General features: G+C 36.8%; 1 protein-coding gene across 1 annotated transcript in view; it reads left to right on the top strand.

The window, feature by feature from the left end:
* Positions 1 to 18,211, top strand: part of LOC141111914 (uncharacterized) — a 118,084-nt gene that overhangs the window by 26,975 nt on the left and 72,898 nt on the right. Inside the window, exons 17-18 of the mRNA XM_073604126.1 lie at positions 3,675 to 3,812; positions 7,875 to 8,076. Of these exons, the coding sequence (XP_073460227.1) occupies positions 3,675 to 3,812; positions 7,875 to 8,076 (340 nt within the window). The remainder of the gene's footprint in view (positions 1 to 3,674; positions 3,813 to 7,874; positions 8,077 to 18,211) is intronic.

Here is an 18,211-nt window from a genome sequence, read left to right as displayed (position 1 = left end):
GCAATACGTTCTTTAGTTTATCACCTATATCTTAACAAGAATGTCTTCAGCCTAACCCTAACCCTAACCCCTAAACCCTAACCCCTAACCCTAACCCTAAGCGCTTTCCCCAACTTGTTCATTCCCAGAGTTGGGGTAGGCAGAACACTTTGGTGGGGGTGGGTCAGCCACGCCTCTTGACCTTTGAGGGCACGCCTGCTGACCTCTGACCTTTGGAGAAGGTCCCTATTCCAATCCCTGAGTCCTAACCTTGTTCTTCAAGGGGAAACCCTAACCCTAAATATGAACTTTATTATATTGGTCGTCTGGTGATGATTTGGGTTCTTTCTCCTCCTTTATGACAATTGCAATGGGTGGTTCTAACTGTAGCATTAATTGCCACTTGTGCAATGAACTGGGTCCTCTGTTCAACGAGCTTGGGCCGTTGTAATAATATTCCCCCAGGGGGTGAATCCATGACAGCCTTGACTTAAGAAGAAGGGGGTTGAATGATGTGTGCTATCAACCAGCCCTGGGTGGGTATCCACAAATGGTGAAGGAGGACACAGCCTGTCCTCTGGGGCTAGGTACATCATAGGTGTGGAGACAGTCAGAGCCAGAAGATACCAGAGCACCAGATCTGTCTATACTAGAAAGTGCTTTCTACTTTTTTAACTTTCAGCTACAATTTATTTTAAGTTGCTGTAACTGCTTAAAAAATCTTAGTTAAAGTTGGGCTTTAATTTGTTTGTTCATTTAAAACTACACTGTCCACATAGTGAGAATGCTCCTGTTAGATGTCACTGCAGAACAATTAGCATTGTCCCTCTGTTAACCGCTTCAGCCCCGGAAAATTTTACCCCTTTCCTGACCAGAGCACTTTTTGCGATTCGGCACTGCGTCGCTTTAACTGACAATTGCACGGTCGTGCGACGTTGCACCCAAACAAAATTGACGTCCTTTTTTTCCCACAAATAAAGCTTTCTCTTTTAGGTATTTGATCACCTTTGCAGTTTTTATTTTTTGCGCTATAAACAAAAAAAGAGCAACAATTTTGAAAAATACGCAATATTTTTTATTTTTTGCTATAATAAATATCCCCCAAAAATATATAGAAAAACATTTTTTTTCCTCAGTTTAGGCCGATATGTATTCTTCTACATATTTTTGGTAAAAAAAAATCGCAATAAGTGTATATTGATTGGTTTGCGCAAAAGTTATCGCGTCTACAAAATAGGGGATAGTTTTATGGCATTTTTTTTATTTAATTTTTTTTTTTACTAGTAATGGCGGCGATCTGCAATTCTTATCGGGACTGCAACATTATGGTGGACACATCGGACACTTTTGACACATTTTCGGGATCATTGGCATTTATACAGCGATCAATGCTAAAAAAAAATGCACTGATTACTGTAAAAATGTCACTGGCAGGGAAGGGATTAACACTAGGGGACGATCAAGGGGTTAATTGTGTTCCCTGCTACGTGTTTCTAACTGAAGGGGGAGGGGACTGACTAGAGGAAGTGACAGATCGCGGTTCCTAGCTTTTAGGAACACACGATCTGTCACTCCACTCAGAAAAGAACAGGGATTTGTGTGTTTGCACACACACACTTCCCTGTTCTGCCTCTCGTGCTCGCGATTGCTCGTGGCCGGCGCCTGCTATCCCGATCCCGCGAGCTGACGTATAGCTACGACGGTTCGCGGGATCGTGCCGACCTGCCGCAGCAAAATGACAGCGGCTAAAGCGGTTAAATGGGCTTTAATTTGTTTGTTCATTTAAAACTACACTGTCCACATAGTGAGAATGCTGCTGTTAGATTTCACTGCAGAACAATTAGCATTGTCACTCTGTTAAAGGAAGTGCAAAAATTAGGGATCTACTAACCAGAGCAAGAGCTAATAATACAGTATTCTCATATAAGCACTGCGATATTGAACCAAATAAACGTGCTACTACTTAAAATAGAAATAATTAAACAAAGGGTGAAAAACAATGTAGTATCAATCTACACAATCACACTAGCACAAAGAACAACCAAACTTATCGAAAAGTGTCCATAATAAAAATCAAAAAAATCCAGAAATGTCTATCATAAATAAATTCATATATCAAAAAACGAATTGTGAAAAAATTGCAACTCTTCATAAAGTGGAAAATTTTGAACACCGTAGATCCTTCACCAAAGTGCACAAGTGCCAATCCACACCCCTATAGAATGAGGATCACCAGATTGTAGATTTCAATCGCATGTGTGATTAAATCACTTCTTTAAAGGGGTTGTAAATCCTCAAGGGCATTCTAAGCATTAAGGTGAAAAAACCTTCTGTCAGTCAGCAGCCCCCCCCCCCCCCAGCCCCCCCCGTTATACTTACCTGAGCCCTGTGCTTCCCATAACGGGAACGAGCGCACCAGCTCCGACCAGTGTCTTGTGTCCTGATTGGATAGATTGATAGCAGCGCAGCCATTGGCTCTGGCTGCTGTCAATCAAACTCAGGGGGTGGGGCCGAGTCCTGCTTTCTGTGTTTATAGATGCAGAAGCAGGATACAAGTGCGCGCCCGCATGGGGTTCCGAAGGAGAGCGCTCCTCCGACAGGGCACTCGGGGAGAGGAGGAGCCAGGAGCGCCGCTGAGGGACCCCAGAAGAGGAGGATCGGGGTCGCTCTGTGCAAAACCAACTGCACAGCGGAGGTTAGTATGACATGTTTGTTTTTGGTTTTTTTAAAACCCCTGAAAATTTACAACCCCTTTAAGCTTTATGCAGATGGTCAACCCAATCTCCACTAAGATCTCCTCAGATTCAAATGGATGACAGCTCTCTCCACATGTTGAGATAAAATCAACACAAAGCCTCCAATAGTGTAAAAACCTCTAGGGTATCAATTTTAATATAAAAGTAATGTGCTTACATCAGTAGTAAAAACAAATCACATTGATTTATGTTAGTTACACGCCGGGTGCCTGCGTGCTGCGTCTCCAAACCTTCCTCACTCACACTCACAGATAGCACTTTCAGCATCAAGATTCAGTTGCCGTGTAGCCACTCCCCTAACATGTTTCGTCACTTCCGACTTGATCACAGGGGATGGCTGCACGGCACAGCAACTGAGCTTAAATATCCCGCTCCACCCCTTCCTGGGAAATCAACATATCTACTCCACACCCACATTCACAGTAATGGGACCGAATAGTTTAACTATCCTAATGCGTAATTAACCCGCCACTAACCAAAAATGGGAATTAGCCATATATACAGTTAACCCCATTTGTGCTGGATGAAATTAATCAGCGGCTTCCATTCCAACATATTAATACAGTATTACAAGTGGAACTAAAGTCAGCCATACATGGATGAAAAATAGGGCGATTCAGAAGGGACCAGACAAAATTTGATCCATGTATGGGCAGGCTGGTTGTACAGAAGTCGATCTACTGGTCAACTTCTGTACAACCAGCCTGTTCGGTCTTTCCTGATCAATCAGTGTCGGCAGCACTGATTAGTGTATTCTGACTCTCCCATCCACACTGAGTTGAACAAAAGAAAAAATTAAACATGTATAAGCCACCATACTACCATAGAAAAACAAAAACTGCATTGGTAATTTTAGCTACAGACTGCATCATATTTCTAATTTTACCATTTAGCTCACACTTATACTTTACCTTATTTGTAATTTTTTTGTTTTTTAAGGTCATGCAGAGAAACCAAGCATTTTGCAGACTGTTCGCTCATCCTCGGGGGAGGCTATGAACATCACCTTCCAAAGTCTTGACACTTCATTTGGACTGACTGAGGCTTATGCTATCATCATGACAACTGATTTTAGTGGTAGGAAAAGTAAACATAATAGAATTATACCAACTGGCATTATAACTATCAAACTGAGCCTATGAAATGTATGCATTTTAAATGTTCAACTTGTTATTTACATTATTGTACTAATGGTCAAAAAAATGTTTTCCCTAAAAACACTAAGCTCAGAACCTTATGTCCTTTAAATATTTGATAATACAGTGCCTTGCAAAAGTATTCACCCCCCTTGGCTTTTTACCTATTTTGTTACATTACAGCCTTTAGTTCAATGTTTTTTTTTTAATCTGAATTATATGTGATGGATCAGAACACAATAGTCTAAGTTGGTGAAGTAAAATATAGAAAAAATGTTGGTGTAGAAAAATATATACATAAAACTATTTTTCAGAAATAAAAAATTAATAATTGGCATGTGCGTATGTATTCACCCCCTTTGTTATGAAGCCCATAAAAAGCTCTGGTGCAACCAATTACCTTCAGAAGTCACATAATTAGTGAAATGATGTCCACCTGTGTGCAATCTAAGTGTCACATGATCTGTCATTACGTATACACACCTTTTTGAAAGGCCCCAGAGGCTGCAACACCTAAGCAAGAGGCACCACTAACCAAATACGGCCATGAAGACCAAGGAACTCTCCAAACAAGTAAGGGACAATGTTGTTGAGAAGTACAAGTCAGGGTTAGGTTATAAAAAAATATCCAAATCTTTGATGATCCCTAGGAGCGCCATCAAATCTATCATAACCAAATGGAAAGAACATAAAGAAAAAGAGAATCACTCCAATTGCCTCATCCGTAGATCATTGAGAAGTTACAAAAGAAAAAGGGGTTCCTAAAAAGGTAACCCTGGGTCGGACTTTAAAGGAACAGCAAACCAAAGGGATATCAAAAAATATATACTTTTATTGAAATACAAATATAAATATACATATACACAATGCAAAAAGGACATGAAAGAAACACATAAAAATCATATATATGAAATATACATGTCTTTCATGTCCTTTTTGCATTGTGTATCTGTATATTTATATTTGTATTTCAATAAAAGTATATATTTTTTGATATCCCTTTGGTTTGCTGTTCCTTTAAAGTCCGACCCAGGGTTACCTTTTTGGGAACCCCTTTTTCTTTTGTAACTTCCAAATGGAAAGAACATGGCACAACAGCAAACCTGCCAAGACAAAAACTCACGGACCGGGCAAGGAGGGCATTAATCAGAGAGGCAGCACAGAGACCTAAGGTAACCCTGGAGGAGCTGCAGAGTCCCACAGCAGAGACTGGAGTATCTGTACATAGGACGACAATAAGGCGTACGCTCCATAGAGTTAGGCTTTATGGCAGAGTGGCCAGAAGAAAGCCACTACATAATGACTTGCCACTGCTTTCTGCAGCATTCTTCTGTGAGCTCATGCTGATTTGTTCTCAGTGGGCAGGTCCATGACAGTCTGGCTAAACAGGAAGTGGCTGGAATGACACCTGGATGGTGTCATTAGGGGTTGGGATATAGGAACATAACCAACACTAATTGCAACATCCTTGAAGCCCTAAACAAAGACGGTGACGAAGTGGAGGAGATTTTCCAAAACTGGAGCACTCAGAATCTGGTGCAAGCTGTGCATAGTAATCAATGAGCTTCTAAATTCGTCTTGTTCACTAAAAATTTGACCAAAAAAAGCTGATTGGTTTCTATGCACAGCTGAGCCAGATTTCACACTCTCCAGTTTTAGAAAACCTTCCCCAGTGAGGCTAGACAAAAAGATCAGCTGCAGAATGTCCACTAATTGTTATATAACTTAAACTAAATAGTTTTACTCTTTTTGAAGGATATGGTGGCCTGAATCGAATTAGCTAAAACTGTTGATGAGCTGTGAAATTAGCCAGAGAGTGCATTGGTTTCAATGTGTCGTTGGACTGGTAGACTTGCATTGTGAGAAGCATCAGTAAGGCTGGGTTCACACTAGTGCGAATTGGATGGTGCTTTCCCCGCATCCAATTCGCATAGCAGGAGATTCTGACTGGCTCTCTGCCCGCGAGCTACATCACCAATTTTGTCTCCAAATATCACTCAAAAACCCTCCTCTACGCTCCTCTCAAGACCTCCTACTCTCAAGCTCCCTTATCTCCTCCTCTCATGCTCGTCTCCAGGATTTCTCCAGATCCTCTCCCATCCTCTGGAACTCGCTACCTCAACCTGCCCGGCTATTTCCTACTCTAGCTGCCTTTAGGCAATCCCTAAAAACTCATCTCTTCAGGGAAGCCTATCACACCTCCAACTAATTTTTTACCCCTTCCATAAGCTCATTCCCCACAGTTACTACCTTTTGTACCACCTGCACCACCCTATTAGATTGTAAGCTCTTCTGAGCAGGGCCCTCTTAATCCTCTTGTATTGTATTGTAACTGTATTGTCTTCCTTTTATATTGTAAAGTGCTCCATAAACTGTTGGTGCTATATAATTCTGCATAATAATAATCTCTGCAGCGACTCTGGTGCGAATTGCACAGGAGTCCTGTGTGCCTTTTGGTCCATTTCAGGTCCCAATTCAACCCAAACCTTGGGTTGAAATCAGACCTGAAACAGTGAATGGAGAAACACCGGACTCCTGCTGTGAGCCGGAGCGTGTTGTGGTGTGAACTCAGCCTAAAGCAAAACCATTGCGTGGTGCTTCAGAGCAGAAAAATGAGCTAATAAGGATGTCTTCATGTGCATCTATAAATACAAATTATGCCTAGAAAACATCTTGATAAAATTATTTAACCGCTTCTCGACCGCCTCACGCCAATGTACTTCGGCAGAATGGCACAGGTGCGCAAAAGGGCGTACCCGTACGTTCCTATGTAATCCTGGGCTAGCACACCACCTGCGACGCGGGAGCATGCCAACGGGTCCCGTAGGCTCGATGTCCGCCCTGTGGCCCGCAATCATGACGAGGAGAGGCAGAAGGGAGAAATGCCGTAATGTAAACAATGCATTTCCCGATTCTTCCTAGTGACATGACAGGGATCTGCTGCTCCCTGTCATCGGGAGCAGTGATCTCTGTCATGTCCTAGGTAGCCCATCCCCCCTACAGTTAGAACACACTGAGGGAACACATTTAACCCCTTGATCACCCCCTAGTGTTAACCCCTTCCCTGCCAGTGACATTTACACAGTAATCAGTGGCTATTTATAGCTCTGATCGCTGTATAAATGTCAATGGTCCCAAAATAGTGTCAAAAGTTTCCGATCTGTCTACTGCAATGTCGCAGTCCCGATAAAAATCACTGCCATTACTAATAAAAAAAAAATAATAAAAATGCCATAAATCTATCCCCTATTTTGCAGATGCTATAACTTTTGCGTAAACCAATCAATATACACTTATTGCGATTTTTTTTTTTTATTATTTACCAAAAATATGTAGAAGAATACATATCAGCCTAAACTGAGAAAGAAATGTGTTTTTTTGTATATTTTTGAGGGATGTTTATTATAGCAAAAAGTAAAAAATATAGCATTTTTTTTAAAAATTGGCAGCCTTTTTTGTTTATAGCGCAAAAAATAAAATCCGCAGAGGTGATCTCTCTGGATCAACTGTGGGTATAGGATTGGGTATATGGGATTGTATGATATTTTTTATTTTATTTATTTATTTATTTTTATGGTTGAACTAGAAGGACTTGTGTCTTTTTTCAACCTGACTAACTATGTAACTATGTAACTATGATTAAATACAACCAAAAGAAAGCTCTATTTGTGGGAAAAAAAAGACAGATTTTGTTTGGGTACAGCGTCGCACGACCATGCAATTGTCAGTTGAAGTGGCACAATGCCGAATCGCAAAAAAAATGCTCTGGTTATTAAGGGGGTAAAATCTTCCGGGGCTGAAGTGGTTAAACAAAAAAGAATATTTTCTTAAAACATTAAGCATTCAATTTTATAAAAGACTGATTAAACACGAAAATAATGATTTAAAAGACAAAAGAAAAAACATGGTCAAATCTATGAAATGTACAAAATATTAATTTGGTGATGAAACTATTTACATTAGTCATTTGTCATGCTATTTCATTGCTCATTCTTTTTTATAGACAACAAACCAACTAAAGGGTCTTTAGCAAAGACATATAATGATTTCAAGAAAGGATTGACCAGGACTTATGTGACCTCTGTCATTGAGCAGCAGAATATTCAGAAAGCTGATGAACTGAATAAAATGAATGTCTATGTGGGAGATGGCACTGTTTCAAGGGGATACACCAATGGACCATTGGACCCCACCTTAAATTACAGGTAGACAACCTTGTGTTTATAAATTTACTGAAAAACTTTCCTGAAAAACTGAAACTCTTTTAGATTGACTGGAGGATGGAAGGATTTGAAAAGATCCAAATATAAATTTTATAAAGCTCTCTATATTAATTACTGATGAGCAAAATTGTGAGATTTCACAACGGCTTTTCAGCAAAAATAGTTAGCAAAATTTAAAACAAAGGCATGTTTTATAAGTCAAAAAAACAAACAGAGTCTTGCGAGCTACCATGTGAAAATCCAAATGATAACTAGAGATGATTAAAGGACAGCTGCTAGCATTGATCACATCCCATATGCTCGTGCCAAAAAGATTTATACCAGTATAATGCTGCGCTATCCAAATGTAATCATACGGTAACCGTACTGAATCATAATATTACTGACTGCAGTTAAATAGTGGTGGTGAGCTATTCTATTCCTATGTAAAAAATCTAGTGAACATAATAATGCAATCTTATGCGAATATAAGTTGCGATCATGAACGATTAAAAATTGCAATCCTATGCGATACTCCCAATGTGTGTATGCTACACAGGTTGTCATTGGGAGTATCGCATAGGATTGCAATTTTTAATTATTTATGATCGGAACCTATAATCGCATAATATTGCATTATTACGTTCAGTAGATTTTTTACATAGGAATAGAATATCTCACCACCACTATTTAACTACAGTCAGTAATATTAAGATTCAGTACAGTTACCTTATGATTACATTTGGATAGCGCAGCATTATACTGGTATAAATGTTTTATAGGTCAGCAATAACACAGGGATTATGTGGTTTTGTTTATCAAAGAGTTGAAATTAGGGTATGAGTTATGGCTAGGGTCAGAGGCGGCTCTAGACTTTGTGAGGCCTTAGGCAAAACTTAGACATGAGGCCCCACTGTATTATGAACTGTATTAGGAGGGTACAGTATAGGGGAGTGGACAGTACAGGGGGTAGGTAAGTGGGCATAATAAAGATATATTTTCCTCAAGCAGAGCTGCACAGGGAAACTGCTCTCACAGACCCTACCTATTCTGATAGGCTGTCACAAAGAGAGAAATAAAGGGGGATGGGTGGAGAAAGAAAGAAAGACAGACCGACCGACAGACAGAAAGAAAGAAAGAAAGAAAGAAAGAAAGAAAGAAAGAAAGAAAGAAAGAAAGAAAGAAAGAAAGAAAGAAAGAAAGAAAGAAAGAAAGAAAGATGGACAGGAAAGAAAGAGATAGAAAAAAAAAAGAAAGATGGACAGGAAAGAAAGAGAAAGAAAGACAGATGGAAGAAAAGGAAGAAAGAAAGAAAGAAAGAAAGAAAGAAAGAAAGAAAGAAAGAAAGAAAGAAAGAAAGAAAGAAAGAAAGAAAGAAAGAAAGAAAGAAAGAAAGAAAGAAAGAAAAAGAAAGAAAGATGGACAGGAAAGAAAGACAGATGGAAGGAAAGAAAGAAGGAAAGAAAGAAAGAAAGAAAGAAAGAAAGAAAGAAAGAAAGAAAGAAAGAAAGAAAGAAAGAAAGAAAGACAGATGGAAGGAAAGAAAGAAGGAAAGAAAGAAAGAGAAAAAAAGAAAGATGGAAGGAAAGAAAGACAGATGGAAGGAAAGAGAAAGATAGACAGATGGAAGGAAAGAAAGAGAAAAAAAGAAAGAAAGAAAGAAAGAAAGAAAGAAAGAAAGAAAGAAAGAAAGAAAGAAAGAAAGAAAGAGAGGGGGATGGGGAAAGAATGAAGGAAAGAGAAAGAAAGAGACAAAAAGAATGGAAAGAAAGAGAGGGGGATGGAGGAAGAAGGAAGGAAAGAGATGGACAGGAAAGAAAGAGAAAGAAAGACAGATGGACAGGAAAGAGAAAGAAAGACAGATGGAAGGAAAGAAAGAGAAAGAAAAGAAAGAAAGAAAGATGGAAGGAAAGAAAGAAAGAAAGAAAGAAAGAAAGAAAGAAAGAAAGAAAGAAAGAAAGAAAGAAAGAAAGAAAGAAAGAAAGAAAGAAAGAAAGAAAGAAAAAGAGAGAGGAGAAAAGAGAAGGAAGAAAGAAGAGAAAGAGAACTGAGAAAGAAGGAGATATGAGGAAGAAAGAAAGAAAGAAAGAAAGAAAGAAAGAAAGAAAGAAAGAAAGAAAGAAAGAAAGAAAGAAAGAAAGAAAGAAAGAAAGAAAGAAAGAAAGAAAGAAAGAAAGAAAAAGAGAGAGGAGAAAAGAGAAGGAAGAAAGAAGAGAAAGAGAACTGAGAAAGAAGGAGATATGAGGAAGAAAGAAAGAAAGAAAGAAAGAAAGAAAGAAAGAAAGAAAGAAAGAAAGAAAGAAAGAAAGAAAGAAAGAAAGAAAGAAAGAAAGAAAGAAAGAAAGAAAGAAAGAAAGATGGACAGGAAAGAAAGACAGATGGAAGGAAAGAAAGAAGGAAAGAAAGAAAGAAAGACAGATGGAAGGAAAGAAAGAAGGAAAGAAAGAAAGAAAGACAGATGGAAGGAAAGAAAGAAAGAAAGAAAGAAAGAAAGACAGATGGAAGGAAAGAAGGAAGGAAAGAAAGAAGGAAAGAAAGAGAAAGAAAGATGGACAGGAAAGAAAGAGAAAGAAAGACAGATGGAAGGAAAGAAAGAAGGAAAGAAAGAAAGACAGATGGAAGGAAAGAAAGAAGGAAAGAAAGAAAAAAAGAAAGAAAGACAGATGGAAGGAAAGAGAAAGAAAGACAGATGGAAGGAAAGAAAGAAGGAAAGAAAGAAAGACAGATGGAAGGAAAGAAAGAAATAAGGAAAGAAAGAAAGACAGATGGAAGGAAAGAAAGAAAGAAAGAAAGAAAGAAAGAAAGAAAGAAAGAAAGAAAGAAAGAAAGAAAGAAAGAAAGAAAGAAAGATGGACAGGAAAGAAAGAGAAAGAAAAAAAAAAGAAAGATGGACAGGGAAGAAAGAGAAAGAAAGACAGATGGAAGGAAAGAAAGAAAGAAAGACAGATGGAAGGAAAGAAAGAAGGAAGAAAGAAAGAAAGAAAGAAAGAAAGAAAGAAAGAAAGAAAGAAAGAAAGAAAGAAAGAAAGAAAGAAAGAAAGAAAGACAGATGGAAGGAAAGAAAGAAGGAAAGAAAGAAAGAAAGAAAGAAAGAAAGAAAGAAAGAAAGAAAGAAAGAAAGAAAGAAAGAAAGAGAAAGAAAGAAAGAAAGAAAGAGAGGGGGATGGAGGAAGAAGGAAGGAAAGAGAAAAAGAAAGAATGACAAAAAGAATGGAAAGAAAGGAAGAAAGAAAGAAAGAGAGGGGGATGGAGAAAGAAAGAAAGAAAGAAAGAAAGAAAGAAAGAAAGAAAGAAAGAAAGAAAGAAAGAAAGAAAGAGAGGGGGATGGGGAAAGAATGAAGGAAAGAGAAAGAAAGAGACAAAAAGAATGGAAAGAAAGAGAGGGAAATGGAGGAAGAAGGGAAGGAAGAGCATCCCCTAAATCAGTGTACTCACTGGGAGGCAGGAGGGACTGGATGGATGGATGGATGGATGGATCAGACTCCTCTCGTCCTTTTCCTGGGCTCCAGCTTGAATCTTCCCGCCCACACATCCCCTTCTCTGAGGCAGAGCAGAGAACACTGCCGAGGAGAGTGGGCGGGGCAGACACAGGAGGAGAGGGGAGAGGGCGGGAGGAGGAGGAGCATAAGCTCTCTAATAATAATGCAATCTTATGCGAATATAAGTTGCGATCATGAACGATTAAAAATTGCAATCCTATGCGATACTCCCAATGTGTGTATGCTACACAGGTTGTCCATTGGGAGTATCGCATAGGATTGCAATTTTTAATTATTTATGATCGGCACCTATAATCGCATAATATTGCATTATTACGTTCAGTAGATTTTTTACATAGGAATAGAATATCTCACCACCACTATTTAACTACAGTCAGTAATATTAAGATTCAGTACAGTTACCTTATGATTACATTTGGATAGCGCAGCATATATACTGTATAAATGTTTTATAGGTCAGCAATAACACAGGGATTATGTGGTTTTGTTTTATCAAAGAGTTGAAAATTAGGGTATGAGTTATGGCTAGGGTCAGAGGCGGCTCTAGACTTTGTGAGGCCTTAGGCAAAACTTAGACATGAGGCCCCACTGTATTATGAACTGTATTAGGAGGGTACAGTATAGGGAATGGACAGTACAGGGGGTAGGTAAGTGGGCATAATAAAGATATATTTTCCTCAAGCAGAGCTGCACAGGGAAACTGCTCTCACAGATCCTACCTATTCTGATAGGCTGTCACAAAGAGAGAAATAAATGGGGATGGGTGGAGAAAGAAAGAAAGACAGACAGACAGACAGACAGAAGAAAGAAAGAAAGAAAGAAAGAAAGAAAGAAAGAAAGAAAGAAAGAAAGAAGAAAGAAAGAAAGAAAGAAGAAAGATGGACAGGAAGAAAGAGATAGAAAAAAAAAAGAAAGATGGACAGGAAAGAAAGAGAAAGAAAGACAGATGGAAGGAAAGAAAGAAAGAAGAAAGAGAAAGAAAGAAAGAAAGAAAGAAAGAAAGAAAGAAAGAAAGAAAGAAAGAAAGAAAGAAAGAAAAAGAAAGAAAGAAGAAAGAAAGAAGAAAGAAAGAAAAAGAAAGAAAGACAGATGGAAGGAAAGAAAGAAGGAAAGAAAGAAAGAAAGAAAGAAAGAAAGAAAGAAAGAAAGAAAGAAAGAAAGAAAGAAAGAAAGAAAGAAAGACAGGTGGAAGGAAGAAAGAAGGGAAAGAAAGAAAGAGAAAAAAGAAAGATGGAAGGAAAGAAAGAAGAAAGAAAGAAAGAGAAAAAAAGAAAGATGGAAGAAAGAAAGACAGATGGAAGGAAAGAGAAAGATAGACAGATGGAAGGAAAGAAAGAAAAAAAAGAAAGAAAGAAAGAAAGAAAGAAAGGAAAGAAAGAAAGAAAGAAAGAAAGAAAGAAAGAAAGAAAGAGAAAGAAAGAGAGGGGGATGGAGGAAGAAGGAAGGAAAGAGAAAAGAAAGAATGACAAAAAGAATGGAAAGAAAGGAAGAAAGAAAGAAATAGAGGGGGATGGAGAAAGAAAGAAGGAAAGAGATGGACAGGAAAGAAAGAGAAAGAAAGACAGATGGACAGGAAAGAGGAAAGAAAGACAGATGGAAGGAAAGAAAGAGAAAGAAAAGAAAGAAAGAAAGATGGAAGGAAAGAAAGAAAGAAAGAAAGAAAGAAAGAAAGAAAAGAGAGAGGAGAAAAGAGAAGGAAGAAAGAAGAGAAAGAGAACTGAGAAAGAAGGAGATATGAGGAAGAAAGAAAGAAAGAAAGAAAGAAAGAAAGAAAGAAGAAAGAAAGAAAGAAAGAAGAAAGAAAGAAAGAAAGAGAAAGAAAGACAGATGGACAGGAAAGAAAGACAGATGGAAGGAAAGAAAGAGGAAAGAAAGAAAGAAAGACAGATGGAAGGAAAGAAAGAAGGAAAGAAAGAGAAAGAAAGATGGACAGGAAAGACAGATGGAAGGAAAGAAAGAAGGAAAGAAAGAAAAAAAGAAAGAAAGACAGATGGAAGGAAAGAGAAAGAAAGACAGATGGAAGGAAAGAAAGAAGGAAAGAAAGAAAAAAAGAAAGAAAGACAGATGGAAGGAAAGAGAAAGAAAGACAGATGGAAGGAAAGAAAGAAGGAAGAAAGAAAGACAGATGGAAGGAAAGAAAGAAAATAAGGAAAGAAAGAAAGAAAGACAGATGGAAGAAAGAAAAAAAGAAAGAAAGAAAGAAGAAAGAAAGAAAGAAAGAAAGAAAGAAAGAAAGAAAGAAAGAAAGAAAGAAAGAAAGAAAGAAAGAAAGAAAGAAAGAAAGAAAGAAAGAAAGAAAGAAAAGAGAGAGGAGAAAAGAGAAGGAAAAAAAGAGAAAGAGAACTGAGAAAGAAGGAGATATGAGGAAGAAAGAAAGAAAGAAAGAAAGAAAGAAAGAAAGAAAGAAAGAAAGAAAGAAAGAAAGAAAGAAAGAAAGAAAGAAAGAAAGAAAGAAAGAAAGAAAGAAAGAAAGAAAGAAAGAAAGAGAAAGAAAGAAAGAAAGAGAAAGAAAGACAGATGGACAGGAAAGAAAGACAGATGGAAGGAAAGAAAGAAGGAAAGAAAGAAAGAAAGACAGATGGAAGGAAAGAAAGAAAGAAAGACAGATGGAAGGAAAGAAAGAAGGAAAGAAAGAAAGAAAGACAGATGGAAGGAAAGAAAGAAGGAAAGAAAGAGAAAGAAAGATGGACAGTTAAGAAAGAGAAAGAAAGACAGATGGAAGGAAAGAAAGAAGGAAAGAAAGAAAGACAGATGGAAGGAAAGAAAGAAGGAAAGAAAGAAAAAAAGAAAGATGGAAGGAAAGAGAAAGAAAGACGGATGGAAGGAAAGAAAGAAGGAAAGAAAGAAAAAAGAAAGAAAGACAGATGGAAGGAAAGAGAAAGAAAGACAGATGGAAGGAAAGAAAGAAGGAAAGAAAGAAAGACAGATGGAAGGAAAGAAAGAAATAAGGAAAGAAAGAAAGAAAGACAGATGGAAGGAAAGAAAGAAAGAAAGACAGATGGAAGGAAAGAAAGAAAGAAGAAAGAAAGAAAGAAAGAAAGAAAGAAAGAAAGAAAGAAAGAAAGAAAGATGGACAGGAAAGAAAGAGAAAGAAAAAAAAGAAAGATGGACAGGGAAGAAAGAGAAAGAAAGACAGATGGAAGGAAAGAAAGAAAGAAAGACAGATGGAAGGAAAGAAAGAAGGAAAGAAAGAAAGAAAGAAAGAAAGAAAGAAAGAAAGAAAGAAAGAAAGAAAGAAAGAAAGAAAGAAAGAAAGAAAGAAAGAAAGAAAGAAAGAAAGAAAGAAAGAGAAAGAAAGACAGATGGAAGGAAAGAAAGAAGGAAAGAAAGAAAGAAAGAAAGAAAGAAAGAAAGAAAGAAAGAAAGAAAGAAAGAAAGAAAGAAAGAAAGAAAGAAAGAAAGAAAGAAAGAAAGAAAGAAAGAGAAAGAAAGAAAGAAGACAGATGGAAGGAAAGAAAGAAAGAAAGAAAGAAAGAAAGAAAGAAAGAAAGAAAGAAAGAAAGAAAGAAAGAAAGAAAGAAAGAAAGAAAGAAAGAAAGAAAGAGAAAGAAAGACAGATGGACAGGAAAGAAAGACAGATGGAAGGAAAGAAAGAAGGAAAGAAAGAAAGAAAGACAGATGGAAGGAAAGAAAGAAGGAAAGAAAGAGAAAGAAAGATGGACAGTTAAGAAAGAGAAAGAAAGACAGATGGAAGGAAAGAAAGAAGGAAAGAAAGAAAGACAGATGGAAGGAAAGAAAGAAGGAAAGAAAGAAAGACAGATGGAAGGAAAGAAAGAAGGAAAGAAAGAGAAAGAAAGATGGACAGGAAAGAAAGAGAAAGAAAGACAGATGGAAGGAAAGAAAGAAGGAAAGAAGAAAAAAGAAAGAAAGACAGATGGAAGGAAAGAAAGAAGGAAAGAAAGAAAGACAGATGGAAGGAAAGAAAGAAGGAAAGAAAGAAAAAAAGAAAGAAAGACAGATGGAAGGAAAGAGAAAGAAAGACAGATGGAAGGAAAGAAAGAAGGAAAGAAAGAAAAAAGAAAGAAAGACAGATGGAAGGAAAGAGAAAGAAAGACAGATGGAAGGAAAGAAAGAAGGAAAGAAAGAAAGACAGATGAAGGAAAGAAAGAAATAAGGAAAGAAAGAAAGAAAGACAGATGGAAGGAAAGAAAGAAAGAAAGAAAGAAAGAAAGAAAGAAGAAAGAAAGAAAGAAAGAAAGAAAGAAAGAAAGAAAGAAAGAAAGAAAGAAAGAAAGAAAGAAAGAAAGAAAGAAAGAAAGAAAGAAAGAAAGAAAGAAAAAGAGAGAGGAGAAAAGAGAAGGAAGAAAGAAGAGAAAGAGAACTGAGAAAGAAGGAGATATGAGGAAGAAAGAAAGAAAGAAAGAAAGAAAGAAAGAAAGAAAGAAAGAAAGAAAGAAAGAAAGAAAGAAAGAAAGAAAGAAAGAAAGAAAGAAAGAAAGAAAGAGAAAGAAAGAAAGAAAGAGAAAGAAAGACAGATGGACAGGAAAGAAAGACAGATGGAAGGAAAGAAAGAAGGAAAGAAAGAAGAAAGACAGATGGAAGGAAAGAAAGAAAGAAAGACAGATGGAAGGAAAGAAAGAAGGAAAGAAAGAAAGAAAGACAGATGGAATGAAAGAAAGAAGGAAAGAAAGAGAAAGAAAGATGGACAGGAAAGAAGAGAAAGAAAGACAGATGGAAGGAAAGAAAGAAGGAAAGAAAGAAAGACAGATGGAAGGAAAGAAAGAAGGAAAGAAAGAGAAAGAAAGATGGACAGGAAAGAAAGAGAAAGAAAGACAGATGGAAGGAAAGAAAGAAGGAAAGAAAGAAAGACAGATGGAAGGAAAGAAAGAAGGAAAGAAAGAAAAAAAGAAAGATGGAAGGAAAGAGAAAGAAAGACGGATGGAAGGAAAGAAAGAAGGAAAGAAAGAAAAAAAGAAAGAAAGACAGATGGAAGGAAAGAGAAAGAAAGACAGATGGAAGGAAAGAAAGAAGGAAAGAAAGAAAGACAGATGGAAGGAAAGAAAGAAATAAGGAAAGAAAGAAAGAAAGACAGATGGAAGGAAAGAAAGAAAGAAAGACAGATGGAAGGAAAGAAAGAAAGAAAGAAAGAAAGAAAGAAAGAAAGAAAGAAAGAAAGAAAGAAAGAAAGAAAGAAAGAAAGAAAGAAAGAAAGAAAGAAGAAAGATGGACAGGAAAGAAAGAGAAAGAAAAAAAGAAAGATGGACAGGGAAGAAAGAGAAAGAAAGACAGATGGAAGGAAAGAAAGAAAGAAAGACAGATGGAAGGAAAGAAAGAAGGAAAGAAAGAAGAAAGAAAGAAGAAAGAAAGAAAGAAAGAAAGAAAGAAAGAAAGAAGAAAGAAAGAAAGAAAGAAAGAAAGAAAGAAAGAAAGAAAGAAAGAAAGAAAGAGAAAGAAAGACAGATGGAAGGAAAGAAAGAAGGAAAGAAAGAAAGAAAGAAAGAAAAAAAGAAAGAAAGAGAAAGAAAGAAAGAAAGACAGATGGAAGGAAAGAAAGAAAGAAAGAAAGAAAGAAAGAAAGAAAGAAAGAAAGAAAGAAAGAAAGAAAGAAAGAAAGAAAGAAAGAAAGAAAGAAAGAGAAAGAAAGACAGATGGACAGGAAAGAAAGACAGATGGAAGGAAAGAAAGAAGGAAAGAAAGAAAGAAAGACAGATGGAAGGAAAGAAAGAAGAAAGAAAGAGAAAGAAAGATGGACAGGAAAGAAAGAGAAAGAAAGACAGATGGAAGGAAAGAAAGAAGGAAAGAAAGAAAGACAGATGGAAGGAAAGAAAGAAGGAAAGAAAGAAAGACAGATGGAAGGAAAGAAAGAAGGAAAGAAAGAGAAAGAAAGATGACAGGAAAGAAAGAGAAAGAAAGACAGATGGAAGGAAAGAAAGAAGGAAAGAAAGAAAAAAGAAAGAAAGACAGATGGAAGGAAAGAAAGAAGAAAGAAAGAAGGACAGATGGAAGGAAAGAAAGAAGGAAAGAAAGAAAAAAAGAAAGAAAGACAGATGGAAGGAAAGAGAAAGAAAGACAGATGGAAGGAAAGAAAGAAGAAAGAAAGAAAGACAGATGGAAGAAAGAAAGAAATAAGGAAAGAAAGAAAGAAAGACAGATGGAAGGAAAGAAAGAAAGAAAGAAAGAAAGAAAGAAAGAAAGAAAGAAAGAAAGAAAGAAAGAAAGAAAGAAAGAAAGAAAGAAAGAAAGAAAGAAAGAAAGAAAAAGATAGAGGAGAAAAGAGAAGGAAGAAAGAAGAGAAAGAGAACTGAGAAAGAAGGAGATATGAGGAAGAAAGAAAGAAAGAAGAAAGAAAGAAAGAAAGAAAGAAAGAAAGAAAGAAAGAAAGAAAGAAAGAAAGAAAGAAAGAAAGAGAAAGAAAGAAAGAAAGAGAAAGAAAGACAGATGGACAGGAAAGAAAGACAGATGGAAGGAAAGAAAGAAGGAAAGAAAGAAAGAAAGACAGATGGAAGGAAAGAAAGAATGAAAGACAGATGGAAGGAAAGAAAGAAGGAAAGAAAGAAAGAAAGACAGATGGAATGAAAGAAAGAAGGAAAGAAAGAGAAAGAAAGATGGACAGGAAAGAAAGAGAAAGAAAGACAGATGGAAGGAAAGAAAGAAGGAAAGAAAGAAAGACAGATGGAAGGAAAGAAAGAAGGAAAGAA

The sequence above is a fragment of the Aquarana catesbeiana genome, linkage group LG11 (genome assembly GCF_042186555.1).
Source record: "Aquarana catesbeiana isolate 2022-GZ linkage group LG11, ASM4218655v1, whole genome shotgun sequence".
Taxonomy (NCBI): Eukaryota; Metazoa; Chordata; class Amphibia; order Anura; family Ranidae; genus Aquarana; species Aquarana catesbeiana.
The sequence above is the reverse complement of the archived record's forward strand: the minus strand, read 5'-3'. Positions and strand labels throughout refer to the sequence as shown.